The 14,294-nt window shown below is 62.7% G+C and overlaps 1 protein-coding gene across 1 annotated transcript; it reads right to left on the reverse strand.

Annotated features, from left to right (window-relative positions):
* Window positions 1–5,506: 5,506 nt before the first annotated feature.
* Window positions 5,507–11,533, reverse strand: LOC124620307 (mucin-2-like). Its single transcript, XM_047146980.1, has 10 exons — window positions 11,382–11,533; window positions 10,882–11,176; window positions 10,232–10,649; window positions 8,684–9,754; window positions 8,335–8,551; window positions 7,484–8,002; window positions 6,860–7,302; window positions 6,602–6,778; window positions 6,361–6,536; window positions 5,507–6,229 (listed from the first exon to the last, which is right to left on the reverse strand). Exons 1-10 carry the CDS (start codon window positions 11,531–11,533, stop codon window positions 5,507–5,509), a joined length of 4,191 nt encoding a protein of 1,396 aa, XP_047002936.1.
* Between the last annotated feature and the right edge of the window lie 2,761 nt (window positions 11,534–14,294).

Raw genomic sequence — 14,294 nt, forward strand, 5'->3', positions numbered from 1 at the left:
GGTCGGTGCTGACAGCATGGAGTGCAGCGGGGTGTGGTGACGTCGGACATGAACGATGCTCACAGCGTGGACTGCTGCATCAGTGGTGACGTCGGACACGGACGGTGCTGACAGCATGGAATCGAGCCGGCTGTGGTGACGTCAGACACGGACGGTGCTGACAGCGTGGAGTGCACCAGGCTGTGGTGACGTCGGACGCGGGCGGTGCTCACAGCGTGGAGTGCAGTGGGCTGTGGTGACGACGGACGTGGAGGGTGCTGACAGCGTGGAGTGCAGCGTGCTGTGGTGACGTCGGACATGGACGGTGCTGACAGCGTGGAGTCCAGCGGGATTTGGTGACGTCGGACGCGCACGGTGCTGACTGCGTGGAGTGCAGCGGGCTGTGGTGATGTCAGACCTGGATTGTGCTTACAGCGAGGAGTCCAGCAGGCTGTGGTTACGTCGGACACGGACTGTGCTGACAGCGTGGAGTGCTCCGGGCTGTGGTGACGTCGGACGCGGACGGTGCACACAGCGTGGAGAGAAGCGGGCTGTGGTGACGTCGGACACGGACGGCGCTGACAGCGTGGAGTGCAGTGGGCTGTAGTTACGTCGGACACAGACGGCACTGAAAGCGTGGAGTGCAGCAGGCTGTGGTGACGTTGGACGCATGCGGTGCCGACAGTGTGGAGTCCAGCGGGCTGTGGTGACGTCTATCGCAGACGGTGCTGACATCATGGGGTGCAGCGAGCTGTGGTGACGTCGGACACGGACGCTGCTGACAGCGTTGAGTCCAGCATGCTGTGGTGACTTCGGACACAGACGGTGCTGACAGCGTGGAATGCAGCGGGCTGTGGTGAAGTCGGACGCGAACAGTGCACACATCGTAAAGAGCTGCGGGCTGTGGTGACGTCGGACACGAACGGTGCTGACAGCGTCGAGTCCAGCAGGCTGTCGTGACGTCAGACGCGGACGCTTGCTGACAGCGTGGAGTCCAGCGGGCTGTGGTGATGTCAGACCCGGACGGTGCTGACTGCGTGGAGCACAGCGGGCTGTGGTGACGTCGGACACAGACGGCACTGACAGGGTGGAGTACAGCAAGCTGTGGAGACGTCGGACACGGTCGGTGCTGACAGCGTGGAGTCCAGCGGGCAGTGGTGACGTCGGACGAGGGCGGTGCTGACAGTGTGGAGTCCTGTGGGCTGTGAAGACGTCGGACTCGGACGGTGCTGACAGCGTGGAATGCAGCTGGCTGTGGTGACGTCGGACACAGGCAGGACTGACAGGGTGGAGTCCAGCAAGCTGCGGTGACGTCGGACATGGACGGTGCTGACAGCATGGAGTCCAGCGGGCTGTGGTGAAATCGGACACGGACTGTGCTGAGAGCGTGGATTGCAGCGGGCTGTGGTGACGTCGGACACGGACGGTGCTGACGGGGTGGAGTCCAGGGGGCTGTGGAGACGTCGGAAGCGGACGGTGATGACAGAGTGGGGTGCAGCGGGCTGTGGTGACGTCGGACACGCACGGTGCTTACAGTGTGGAGTGCTGCAGGCTGTGGTGATGTCAACGGGGCGGTGCTGACAGCGTGGAGTGCAGCGGGCTGTGGTGACGTCGGACATGGACGATGCTACAAACTGTGGACTGCTGCAGGCAGTGGTGACGTCATACTCGGACGGTACTGACGGCGTGGAGTGCAGCGGGCTGTGGTGACGTCAGACGCGGACGGTGCTCACAGCGAGGATTGCAGCGGGCGGGGATGACGCCGGACACAGCCGGCACTGACAGCGTGGAGCGTAGCAGGCTGTGGTGACGTCGGACACGGATGGTGCTGACAGCGTGGAGTGCACCGTGCTGTGGTGGCGTCGGACACGGACGGTGCTGACAGCGAGTAGTGCGGCGGGCTGTGGTGACGTCGGACGCGGGCGATGCTCACAGCGTGGAGTGCAGCGTGCTGATATGAAGTTGGACGCGGACGGTGATGGCAGCATGGAGTGCAGCTGGCTGTGGTGACGTCGGACGCGGACGGTGCTGACAGTGTGGAATCCTGTGAGCTGTGAAGACATCGGACGCCGACGGTGCTGACAGCGTGGTGTCCAGCGGGCTGTGGTGACGTCGGACGCGGACGGTGCTGACAGCGTGGAGTGCAGCGGGCTGTGGTGAAGTCAGACCCGGGCGGTGCTGACAGCGTAGATTCCAGCGGGCTGTGGTGACGTCGGACGCAGACGGTGCTGACAGCGTGTAGTGCAGCAGGCTGTGGTGATGTGAGACCTGTACGGTGCTGACTGCGTGGAGTGCATCGGGTTGTGGTGACATCGGACACGGACGGTGCTCACAGCATGGAGTCCAACGGGCTGTTGTGACGTTGGACGCGGACGGTGCTCACAGCGTGGAGTGCAGCGGGCTGTGGTGACGTCAAACGAGGATGGTGCTGACAGCCTGGAGTCCAGCGGGCTGTGGTGACGTCGGATACGGACGGCGCTGACAGCGTGGAGTGCAGCGGTCTGTGGTGACGTCGGACGTGGACGGTGCTGACAGCGTGGAGTCCAGTGGGCTGTGTTGACGTCGGATGCAGACGTTGGTGACAGATTGGAGTCCAGCGGGCTGTGGTGACGTCGGACGCGGACGGTGCACACAGCGTAAAGAGCAGCGGGCTGTGGTGACGTCGGATACGGACAGCGCTGACAGCGTGAAGTGCAGCGGGCTGTGGTGACGTCGGACATGGACGCTGCTGACAGCGTGGAGTCCAGCAGGCTGTGGTGACTTCGGACATGGACGGTGCTGACAGCGTGGAGTGAAGCGGGCTGTGGTGACGTCGGACGCGGACGGTGCACACAGCGTAAAGAGCAGCGGGCTGTGGTGACGTCGGACACGGACGGCGCTGACAGCGTGGAGTGCAGTGGGCTTTGGTGACGGCGGACGCGGACGGTGCTGACAGTATAAAGTCCAGTGGGCTGTGGTGACGTCGGAAACGAACGGTGCTGACAGTGTCGAGTCCAGCAGGCTGTCGTGACGTCGGACGCGGACGGTGCTGACAGCGTGGAGTCCAGCGGGCTGTGGTGATGTCAGACCCGGACAGTGCTGACTGCGTGGAGCGCAGCGGGCTGTGGTGATGTTGGACACGGATGGTGCTCACAGCATGGAGTCCAGCTGGCTGTGGTGATGTTGGACGCGGACGGTGCTCACAGAGTTGAGTGCAGCGGCATGTGCTGACGTCGGACGCTGACGGTGCTGACAGTGTGGAGTCCGGTGGGCTGTGGTGTGTTGGACGCGGACGGTGCTGGCAGCGTGGAGTGCAGCGAGCTGTGGTGATGTCAGACACAGACGGCACTGACAGGGTGGAGTGCAGCCGGCTGTGGTGACGTCGGACACGGACGGTGCTGACAGAAAGGAGTCCAGCGGGCTGTGGTGACGTCGGACTAGGACGGTGCTCACAGCATGGAGTGCAGCGGCATGTGCTGACTTCGGACGCGGACGGTGCTGACAGTGTGGAGTGCAGCGAGCTGCGGTGACGTCGGACGCGGATGGTGCTGTCAGCGTTGTGTGCAGCGGGCTGTGGTGTGGTCGGACGCGGACAGAGCACTCAGCATGGAGTGCAGCGGGCTGTGGTGACGTTGGTCACGGACGGCGCTGACAGCGCGGAGTGCAGCGGGCTGAGGTGACGTCGGACGCGGACGGTGCTGACAGTGTGGAGTCCAGTGCGCTGTGGTGACGTCGGACGCGGACGGTGCTGACAGCGTGGAGTGCAGCGGTCTGTGGTAACGTCGGACGCAGACGGCACTGACAGGGTGGAGTACAGAAAGCTGTGGAGACGTCGGACACGGTCGGTGCTGACAGCGTGGAGTGCAGCGGGCTGTGGTGACGTCGGACACAGGCGGCACTGACAGGGTGGAGTCCAGCAAGCTGCGGTGACGTCGGACACGGACGGTGCTGACAGCGTGGAGTCCAGCGGGCAGTGGTGACGTCGGACGCGGACGGTGCTCACAGCGTGGAGTGCAGCGTTCTGTGGTGACGCCGGACGCGGACGGTGCAGACAGCGTGGAGTCCAACGGGCTGTGGTGACGACGGACACGGACGACGCTGCCACCGTGGAGTGCAGCAGGCTGGGGTGACGTCGGACACAGGCGGCACTGAGAGGGTGGAGTCTAGCAAGCTGCGGTGACGTCGGACACGGACTGAGCTGACAGAGTGGAGTCCAGCGTGCTGTGGTGACGTCGGACGTGGACGGTGCACACAGCGTGGAGAGCAGCGCGCTGAGGTGACGTCTGTCACCGACGGTGCTCACAGCGTGGAGTGCAGCGGGCTGTGGTGATGTCGGACGCGGACAGTGATGGCAGCATGGAGTGCAGCTGGCTGTGGTGACGTCGGACGCGGACGGTGCTGACAGTGTGGAGTCCTGTGGTCTGTGAAGACGTCGGACGCGGACGGTGCTCACAGCGTGGAGTGCGGCGGGCTGTGGTGACGTCGGACACCGACGGCGCTGACAGGGTGGAGTCCAGCAAGCTGCGGTGACGTTGGACACGGACGGTGCTGACAGCGTGGAGTCCAGCGGGCTGTGGTGACGTCGGACGCGGGCGGTGCTCACTGTGTGGAGTGCAGCGGACTGTGGTGAAGTCAGACCCGGGCGGTGCTGACAGCGTAGAGTCCAGCGGCATGTGGTGACGTCGGACGCAGACGGTGCTGACAGCGTGTAGTGCAGCGGGCTGTGGTGACATCGGACACGGATGTTGCTCACAGCATGGAGTCCAACAGGCTGTTGTGACGTTGGACGCGGACGGTGCTCACAGCGTGGAGTGCAGCGCGCTGTGGTGACGTCAAACGAGGACGGTGCTGACAGCCAGGAGTCCAGCGGGCTGTGGTGACGTCGGATACGGACGGCACTGACAGCGTGAAGTGCAGCGGTCTGTGGTGACGTCGGACGTGGACGGTGCTGACAGCGTGGAGTCCAGTGGGCTGTGTTGACGTCGGACGTGGACGGTACTGACAGCGTGGAGTGCAACGGGCTGTGGTGACATCGGACGCGGACCGTGCTGACAGCGTGGATTGCAGCGGGCTGTGGTGACATCGGACACGGACGGTCCTGACAGCGTGGAGTCCAGGCGGCTGTGGTGACGTCGGAAGCGGATGGTGATGACAGAGTGGAGTGCAGCGGGCTGTGGTGACGTCAGACACGGACGGTGCTCACAGCGTGGAGTGCTGCAGGCTGTGGTGATGTCGGACGGGGACGGTGCTGACAGCATGGACTGCAGCGGGGTGTGGTGACATCGGACATGAACGATCCTCACAGCGTGGACTGCTGCATTCAGTGGTGACGTCAGACGCGGACGGTGCTGACGGCGTGGAGTGCAGCTGGCTGTGGTGACGTCGGACGCAGGCGGTGCTGACAGCGTGGTGTGCAGCCGGCTATGGTGATGTGAGAACCGTACGGTGCTGACAGCATGGAGTGCAGCGGGCTGTTATGATGTCGGACGCGGACGGTGCACACAGTGTGGAGTGCAGTGGGCTATGGTGACGTCGGTCACAGACGTTGCTAACACCGTGAGGTGCTGCTGGCTGTGGTAACGTCGGACGCGGACGTTGCTGACAGTGTGGAGTTTAGAGGACTGTGAAGACGTCGGACGCGGACGGTGCTGACAGCGTGGAGTGCAGCGGGCTGTGGTGACGTCGGACACAGACGGCGCTGACAGGGTGGAGTCCGGCAAGCTGCGGTGACGCCGGACACGGACGGTGCTGACAGCGTGTAGTGCGGCGGGCTGTGGTGACGTCGAACGCGGGCGGTGCTCACAGCGTGGAGTGCAGCGGGCTGTAGTGCAGTCAGACCCGGGCGGTGCTGACAGCGTAGAGACCAGCGGGCTGTGGTGACGTCAAACGAGGACGGTGCTGACAGCCTGGAGTCCAGCGTGCTGTGGTGACGGCGGATACGGAAGGCGCTGACAACGTAGAGTGCAGCGGTCTGTGGTGACGTCGGACGTGGACGGTGCTGGCAGCGTGGAATCCAGTGGGCTGTGTTGACGTCGGAAGCGGACGTTGGTGACAGATTGGAGTCCAGCGGGCTGTGGTGGCGTCGGAAGCGGACGGTGCTGACAGCATGGGGTGCAGCGGGCTGTGGTGACGTTGGACACTGACAATGCTCACAGCGTGGAGTGCTGCTGGCTGTGGTGACGTCGGACGCGGACGGTCCTGACAGCGTGGAGTGCAGCGATCTGTGTTGACGTCGGACGTGGACGATGCTGACAGCGTGGAGTGCAACTTGCTGTGAGACATCGGACGCGGACTGTGTTCACAGCATGGACTGCAGCTGGCTGTGGTGACGTCGGACGCAGGCGGTGCTGACAGCGTGGTGTGCAGCGGGGTGTGGTGACGTCGGACGCGGACGGTGCTCACAGCGTGGTGAGCAGCGGGCTGTGGTGACGTCGGACACAGACAGCACTGACAGCGTGGAGTGCAGCGAGCTGTGGTGACGTCGGACGCGGACGGTGCTGACAGCGTGGAGTGCAGCGGGCTGTGGTGACGTCGGGCACGGACGGTGCTGACAGCATCGAGTGCAGCGGGCAGTGGTGCTGTCGGACACTAACGGTGCAAAAATTGTATAGTCCAGCGGGCTGTGGTGAAGTCGTACACTGACGGTGCTCCCAGCGTGGAGTGCTGCAGGCTATGGTGACGTCGGACGCGGACTGTGCTGACAGCGAGGAGTCCAGCGGGCTGTGGTGACGTCGGACGCAGGCGGTGCTGACAGCGTGGTGAGCAGCGGGCTGTGGTGATGTGAGAACCGTACGGTGCTGACAGCGTGGAGTGCAGCGGGCTGTTATGATGTCGGACGCGGACGGTGCACACAGTGTGGAGTGCAGTGGCTGTGGTGACGTCGGTCACGGACGGTGCTCACAGCGTGGAGTGCTGCTGGCTGTGGTGACGTCGGACGCGGACGGTGCTGACAGTGTGTAGTCCTGAGGGCTGTGAAGACGTCGGACGCGGACGGTGCTGACAGCGTGGAGTGCAGCGGGCTGTGGTGACGTTGGACACAAACGGCGCTGACGGAGTGGAGTCCAGCAAGCTGCGGTGACGTCGGACACGGACGGTGCTGACAGCGTGTAGTGCTTCGGGCTGTGGTGACGTCGGACGCGGGCGGTGCTCACAGCGTGGAGTGCAGCGGTCTGTGTTGACGTCGGACATGGACGGTGCTGACAGCGTGGAGAGCAACGGGCTGTGGTGACATCGGACGCGGACTGTGCTGACAACGTGGATTGCAGCGGGCTGTGGTGACGTCGGACACGGACGGTGCTGACAGCGTGGAGTCCACGGGGCTGTGGTGACGTCGGAAGCTGCAGGCTGTGGTGATGTCAACGGGGACGGTGCTGACACCGTGGAGTGCAGCGGGCTGTGGTGACGTCGGACATGGACGATGCTCACAGTGTGGACTGCTGCAGGCAGTGGTGACGTCAGACGCGGACGGTGCTGACGGCGTGGAGTGCAGCGGGCTGTGGTGACGTCAGACGACGACGGTGCTCACAGCGAGGATTGCAGCGGGCAGGGGTGACGCCGGCCACAGCCGGCACTGACAGCGTGGTGTGTAGCAGGCTGTGGTGACGTCGGACGCGGACGGTGCTGACAGTGTGGAGTCCTGTGGGCTGTGAAGACATCGGACGCGGACGGTGCTGACAGCGTGGAGTCCAGCGGGCTGTGGTGACGTCGGACGCGGACGGTGCTGACAGCGTGGAGTGCAGCGGGCTGTGGTGAAGTCAGACCCGTGCGGTGCTGACAGCGTAGAGTCCAGCGGGCTGTGGTGACGTCGGACGCAGACGGTGCTGACAGCGTGTAGTGCAGAGGGGCTGTGGTGATGTGAGACCTGTACGGTGCTGACAGCGTGGAGTCCAACGGGCTGTGGTGACGACGGACACGGACGACGCTGCCACCGTGGAGTGCAGCAGGCTGTGGTGACGTCGGACACAGGCGGCACTGACAGGGTGGCGTCCAGCAAGCTGCGGTGACGTCCGACACGGACGGAGCTGACAGAGTGGAGTCCAGCAGGCTGTGGTGACGTCGGACGTGGACGGTGCACACAGCGTGGAGAGCAGCGCGCTGTGGTGACGTCTGTCACCGACGGCGCTCACAGCGTGGAGTGCAGCGGGCTGTGGTGACTTCGTACGCGGACGGTGATTGCAGCATGGAGTGCGGCTGGCAGTGGTGACGTCGGACGTGGACGGTCTTGACAGCGTGGAGTGCAGCGGTCTGTGTTGACATCGGACGTGGACGGTACTGACAGCGTGGAGTGCAACGGGCTGTGGTGACATCGGACGCGAACTGTGCTGACAGCGTGGATTGCAGCGGGCTGTGGTGACGTCAGACACGGACGGTGCTCACAGCGTGGAGTGCTGCAGGCTGTGGTGATGTCGGACGGGGACGGTGCTGACAGCATGGACTGCAGCGGGGTGTGGTGACGTCGGACATGAACGATCCTCACAGCGTGGACTGCTGCATTCAGTGGTGACGTCAGACGCGGACGGTGCTGAGGTGTGGAGTGCAGCGGGCTGTGGTGACGTCGGACGCAGGCGGTGCTGACAGCGTAGTGTGCAGCGGGCTGTGGTGATGTGAGAACCGTACGGTGCTGACAGCATGGAGTGCAGCGGGCTGTTATGGTGTCGGACGCGGACGGTGCACACAGTGTGGAGTGCAGTGGGCTGTGGTGGCGTCGGTCACAGACGGTGCTGACAGGGTGGAATCCGGCAAGCTGCGGTGACGTCGGACACGGACGGTGCTGACAGCGTGTAGTGCGGCGGGCTGTGGTGACGTCGGACGCGGGCGGTGCTCACAGCGTGGAGTGCAGCGGGCTGTGAAGTCGTCGGAAGCGGACGTTGGTGACAGATTGGAGTCCAGCGAACTGTGGTGGCGTCGGAAGCGGACGGTGCTGACTGCATGGGGTGCAGCGGGCTGTGGTGACGTTGGACGCGGACGGTGCTGGCAGCATGGAGTGCATTTGGCTGTGTTGACGTCGGACGCGGACGGTGCTGACAGCGTGGAGTGCAGCGGGCTGTAGTGAAGTCAGACCCGGGCGGTGCTGACAGCGTAGAGATCAGCGGTCTGTGGTGACGTCGGACGTGGACGGTGCTGACAGCGTGGAGTCCAGTGGGCTGTGTTGACGTCGGAAGCGGACGTTGGTGACAGATTGGATTCCAGCGGGCTGTGGTGGCGTCGGACTCGGACGGTGCTGACAGCATGGGGTGCAGCGGGCTGTGGTGACGTTGGACACTGACGATGCTCACAGCGTGGAGTGCTGCTGGCTGTGGTGATGTCGGACGCGGACGGTCCTGACAGCGTGGAGTGCAGCGGTCTGTGTTGACGTCGGACGTGGACGATGCTGACAGCGTGGAGTGCAACTTGCTGTGAGACATCGGACGCGGACTGTGCTGACAGCGTGGATTGCAGCGGGTTGTGGTGACGTCGGACACGGACGGTGCTGACAGCGGGGAGTCAAGGGGGCTGTATTGACGTCGGAAGCGGACGGTGATGACAGAGTGGAGTGCAGCAGGCTGTGGTGACGTCGGACACGGACGGTGCTCACAGGGTGGAGTCCAGCGGGCTGGGGTTACGTCGTTTGAGGACGGTGCTGGCAGCGTGGAGTGCAGCGGGCTGTGGTGAAGTCGGACACGGACTGTGCTGATAGCGTGGAGTCCAGCTGGCTGTGGTGACGTCGGACACGGATGGTGCTGACAGCGTGGAGTGCAGCGGGGTGTGTGGTTTCGACGGACGCGGACGGTGCACACAGCTTGGACTGCAGCGGGCTCTGGTGACGTCAAAGAGGTATGGCCCTTCAGCGTGGAGTGCAGCGGGCTGCGGTTACGGCGGACACAGACGGTGCTGACAGTGTGGAGTCCAGCGGGCTGTGGTGACGTCGGAAACGGGTGGTGCTAACAGCGCGGAGTGCAGCGGGCTGTGGTGACGTCGGAACCAGACGGCACTGACAGCGTGGAGTACAGCAAGCTGTGGTGACGTCGGACATGGACGGTGCTGACAGCGTGGAGTCCAACCGGCTGTGTTGACGTCAGACACGCTGTCAGCAGCATGAGTGGCCGACGTCACCACTGCCCGCTGGACTCCACGGTGTCAGCACCGTCCGTGGCCGACGTCACCACAGCTTGCTGTACTCTACGCTTTCAGTGCCGTCTGTGTCCGACGTCACCACAGCCCGCTGCACTTCACGCTGTCCGTGTCTGGTGGGGTGCATCGGGCTGTGGTGACGTCGTACACGGACGGTGCTCACCCCGTGGAGTGCTGCAGGCTGTGGTGACGTCAGGCGTTGACGGTGGTGACAGCGTGGAGTGCAGCGGGCTGTGGTGACGTCGGACACAGCCGGCACTGACAGCGTTGAGTGCAGTAGGCTGTGGTGATGTCGGACATGGACGGTGATGACAGCGAGGAGTCCAGCGGGCTGTGGTGAAGTCGGACACGGCCGGTGCTAACAGTGTGGTGTCCAGCGGGCTGTGGTGACGTCGGACCCGGACGGTGCTGACAGCGTGAAATGCAGCGGGCTGTGGTGACGTCGGATACAGACGGCACTGAAAGCGTATAGTACAGCAAGCTGTGGTGACGTCGGCCACGGACAGTGCTGACAGCGTGGAGTACAGCGGGCAGTGGTGACGTCGGACGCTCACGCTGCTGACAGCGTGCCGTGCAGCGGGCTGTGGTGATGTCAGACCCAGACGGTGCTCACAGCATGGTGTGCAGCAGGCTGTGGCGACGTCGGACGTGGGCGGTGCTCACAGCGTGGAGTGCAGTGGGCTGTGGTGACGTCGGACGTGGACGGTGCTGAGAGCGTGGAGTGGAGCGGGCTGTGGTGATGTCGGACATGGACGGTCCTGACAGCGTGGAGTGCAGCGGGCTGTGGTGACGTCGGACACAGACGGTGCTAACAGTGTGGAGTCCAGCGGGCTGTGGCGTCGTCGGACGCAGACGGCACTGAAAGCACATAGTACAGCAAGCTGTGGTGACGTCGGACACGGACGGTGCTGACTGCGTGTAGTACAGCGAGCTGTGGTGACGTCGGACGCGGACGGTGCACACAGCGTGGAATGCAGCGGGCTGCGGTGACGTTGGACACGGACGTCGCTGACTGCGTGGAGTGCAGCGGGCTCTGGTGACGTCGGACGCAGACGGTGCTAACAGTGTGGAGTCCAGCGGGCTGTGGTGACGTCGGACACAGACGGCACTGAAAGCACATAGTACAGCATGCTGTGGTGACGTCGGACACGGACGGTGCTGACTGCGTGTAGTACAGCGAGCTGTGGTGACGTCGGACGCGGACGGTGTACACAGCGTGGAATGCAGCGGGCTGCGGTGACGTCGGACACGGACGTCGCTGACAGCGTGGAGTGCAGCAGGCTCAGGTGACGTCGGAGACGGACGTTGCTGACGGCGTGGTGCCCAGAGGGCTGTGGTGACGTCCGACGCGTACGGTGCTGACAGCTTTGAGTGCAACTGGCTGTGTTGACGTCAGTTGCGGACGCTGCTGAAAGCGTGGTGTCCAGCGGGCTTTGGTGACGTCGGACACGGACGGTGCTGACATCGTGGAGTCCAGCGGGCTGTGGTGACGTCCGACGCGTACGGTGCTGACAGCTTTGAGTGCAACTGGCTGTGTTGACGTCAGTTGCGGACGCTGCTGAAAGCGTGGTGTCCAGCGGGCTTTGGTGACGTCGGACACGGACGGTGCTCACATCGTGGAGTACAGCGGGCTGTGGTGACGTCGGACGCGGACGGTGCTCACAGCGTGGAGTGCAGCGGTCTGTGGTGACGTCGGACGCATACGGTGCTCACAGCGTAGAGTGCAGCGGGCTGTGGTGACGTCGCACACGGATGGTGCTGACGGCGCGGAATCCAGCAGGCTGTGGGGAAGTTGGACGCGAATGGTGCTGACAGCTTGGAGTGCAGCGGGCTGTGGTGACGTCAGACCTGGACGGTGCTGACAGCGTGGTGTGCAGGGGGCTGTGGTGACGTCGTGCACGGACGGTGCTGACGGCGTGGAGTCCAGCGGGCTGTGGTGACGTCTTACGCGGATGGTGCTCAGAGCGTGGTGTGCAGCGGGCAGTGGTAATTTCGGACGCGGATGGTGGTGACGGCGCGATGTCCAGCGGGCTCTGCTGACGTCGGACGCGGACGGTCCTGACAGCACGGAGTCCAATGGGCTGTGCTGACGTTTTCCACAGACGGTGTTCACAGCGTGGAGTGCAGCGGGCTGTGTGGACGTCAGACCTTAATGGTACTAACAGCATGGAGTGCAGGGGGCTGTGGTGACGTCGGACACTGACGGTGCTCACAGCGTGGTGTCCAGCGTGCTGTGGTGACGTCTTACGCGGATGGTGCTCACAGCGTGGAGTGCAGCAGGCTGTGGTGACGTCGGACATGGACGGTGCTGTCAGCGTGGAGTCCAGTGTTCTGTGGTGACGTCGGACACGGACAGTGCTGACAGCGTGTAGTGCAGCGGGTTGTGGTGACATTGGACACGGATGGTGCTGACAGCGTGGAGTCCAGCGGGCTGTGGTGACGTCGGCCGCGTACGTTGCTCACAGCATGGAGTGCAGCGGGCTGTGGTGACGTTGGACACGGACGGCGCTTACAGCGTGGAGTGCAGCAGGCTGTGGTGACATCGGACTCGGATGGTGCTGACAGAGTGGAGTCCAGCGGGCTGTGGTGATGTCGGACCCGGACTGTGCTGACAGCGTGGAGTGCAGCGGGCTGTGGTGATGTTGGACGCGGATGGTGCTGACAGCGTGGATTCCAGCGGGCTGTGATGGCGTCGGACGTGGACGGTGCTGACAGCGTGGTGTGCAGCATGCTGTGGTGGTGTCGGACGCTGATGGTGCTGACAACACGGAGTCCAGCGAGCTGTGCTGACGTCTTCCGCAGATGGTGTTCACAGTGTGGAGTGCAGAGGGCTGTGGGGACGTCTGTTGCAGACGGTGCAGACGGCATGGAGTGCAGCGGGCTGTGGTGATGTCGGACGCAGATTGTGCTGACAGCACGGAGTGCAGCGGGCTGTGTTGATGTCAGATGCGGACGGTGCTGACAGCGTGGAGCGCAGCGGGCTGTGGTGACTTCGGTTGCAGACCGTGCTGACAGCGTGGAGTGCAGCGGGCTGTGGTGACGTCGGACGCGTATGGTGCTGACAGTGCGGATTGAAGCGTGCTGTGTGACGTCGGTCACGGTCAGTGCCGACAGGGCGGAGTGCGGCTGCAGACTGCGAGAGCCACAGCTGTTCATCGCGTCAGGAGTCCCAGACAGCAGCGGCCGACTTGACAGACGCCGTCTACGGAAAGCTGGCTGCAGGTATCGTCAACTGGCCTGTGGCTCCTGTTTCCTGTTGTTACCGAGTAACAGCGCGTGAAGGTGCAGGACAAACTACACAGCGTACTGCGCTTCATGAAACTGGTTGCACTCAGTTTAGAAGTGAACTACATGCGCAATAGATCCACAATTTGGGAATCGACTGCTGTACGGCAAATTTCGTCAGCTGCGTGCTCTGTTTGCCTCACTTTTTTGAAGCATTTGGTAAGTGTGCATTGGCTTTTGACTAAGTTAAGCTCCACGTCCGCGAGTATACGCGGACACTGGAGCATACAATCTGTAGACAAGAAAAAGATAATTGAAAAACATTACAGCTTAAGGACATTAGGTGTGATGAGCCCAAGAAGTTCAGACCCCTGCTGCCAGTGCACCATGTCTCAACATATTTAACTGACCAGGAATTCTTAGAAGCGCTCCTCGAAAAAAACCTGAGTGAACACATTACTAAAGATGGGTTCGATAGTGAGGTTAAAATAAAATTTAAAACAGGACCAAAGGGCAAAAGGACAGTAAACAATATTTTAAAAGTGTCGCCAAGAATACGGTTACCGCTGCTTCAGAATGAAAGGGTTTTCATTCAGTTTGAATCTTTGTTTATCAGTGACTTTGTTGCTGTACAAAAATGTTTTAACTGTTGGCTTACTATTCGGTCACCGATCGAAGCATTGCGAGAAGGACCCAGTATGTGGGAGACGTGCAAAACAGTGACACAAAGTGTCAGCATGCAGGCAGGAGAATCCTGTAAGCTGTATACCTATCAAACCCACAAATAAAACATGCGATAAGGCAGGGGGTGGGACTGTCCTACATATAAACAGCCCTACGAAAGACAAATAGAGTGCACCGCGTATGATGTTCTGGACAACGTCCAATAATAAGGAGTGCTACCGTAACTGTCAGAAAGCACCCCCCTAACACAAGCAGGGACAGACGTAACTAGTAACATAAACAGGCAAAGGTACAAATCGCCGTCAACTAGAATGAGA

The sequence above is a fragment of the Schistocerca americana genome, chromosome 6 (genome assembly GCF_021461395.2).
Source record: "Schistocerca americana isolate TAMUIC-IGC-003095 chromosome 6, iqSchAmer2.1, whole genome shotgun sequence".
Classification (NCBI taxonomy): Eukaryota; Metazoa; Arthropoda; class Insecta; order Orthoptera; family Acrididae; genus Schistocerca; species Schistocerca americana.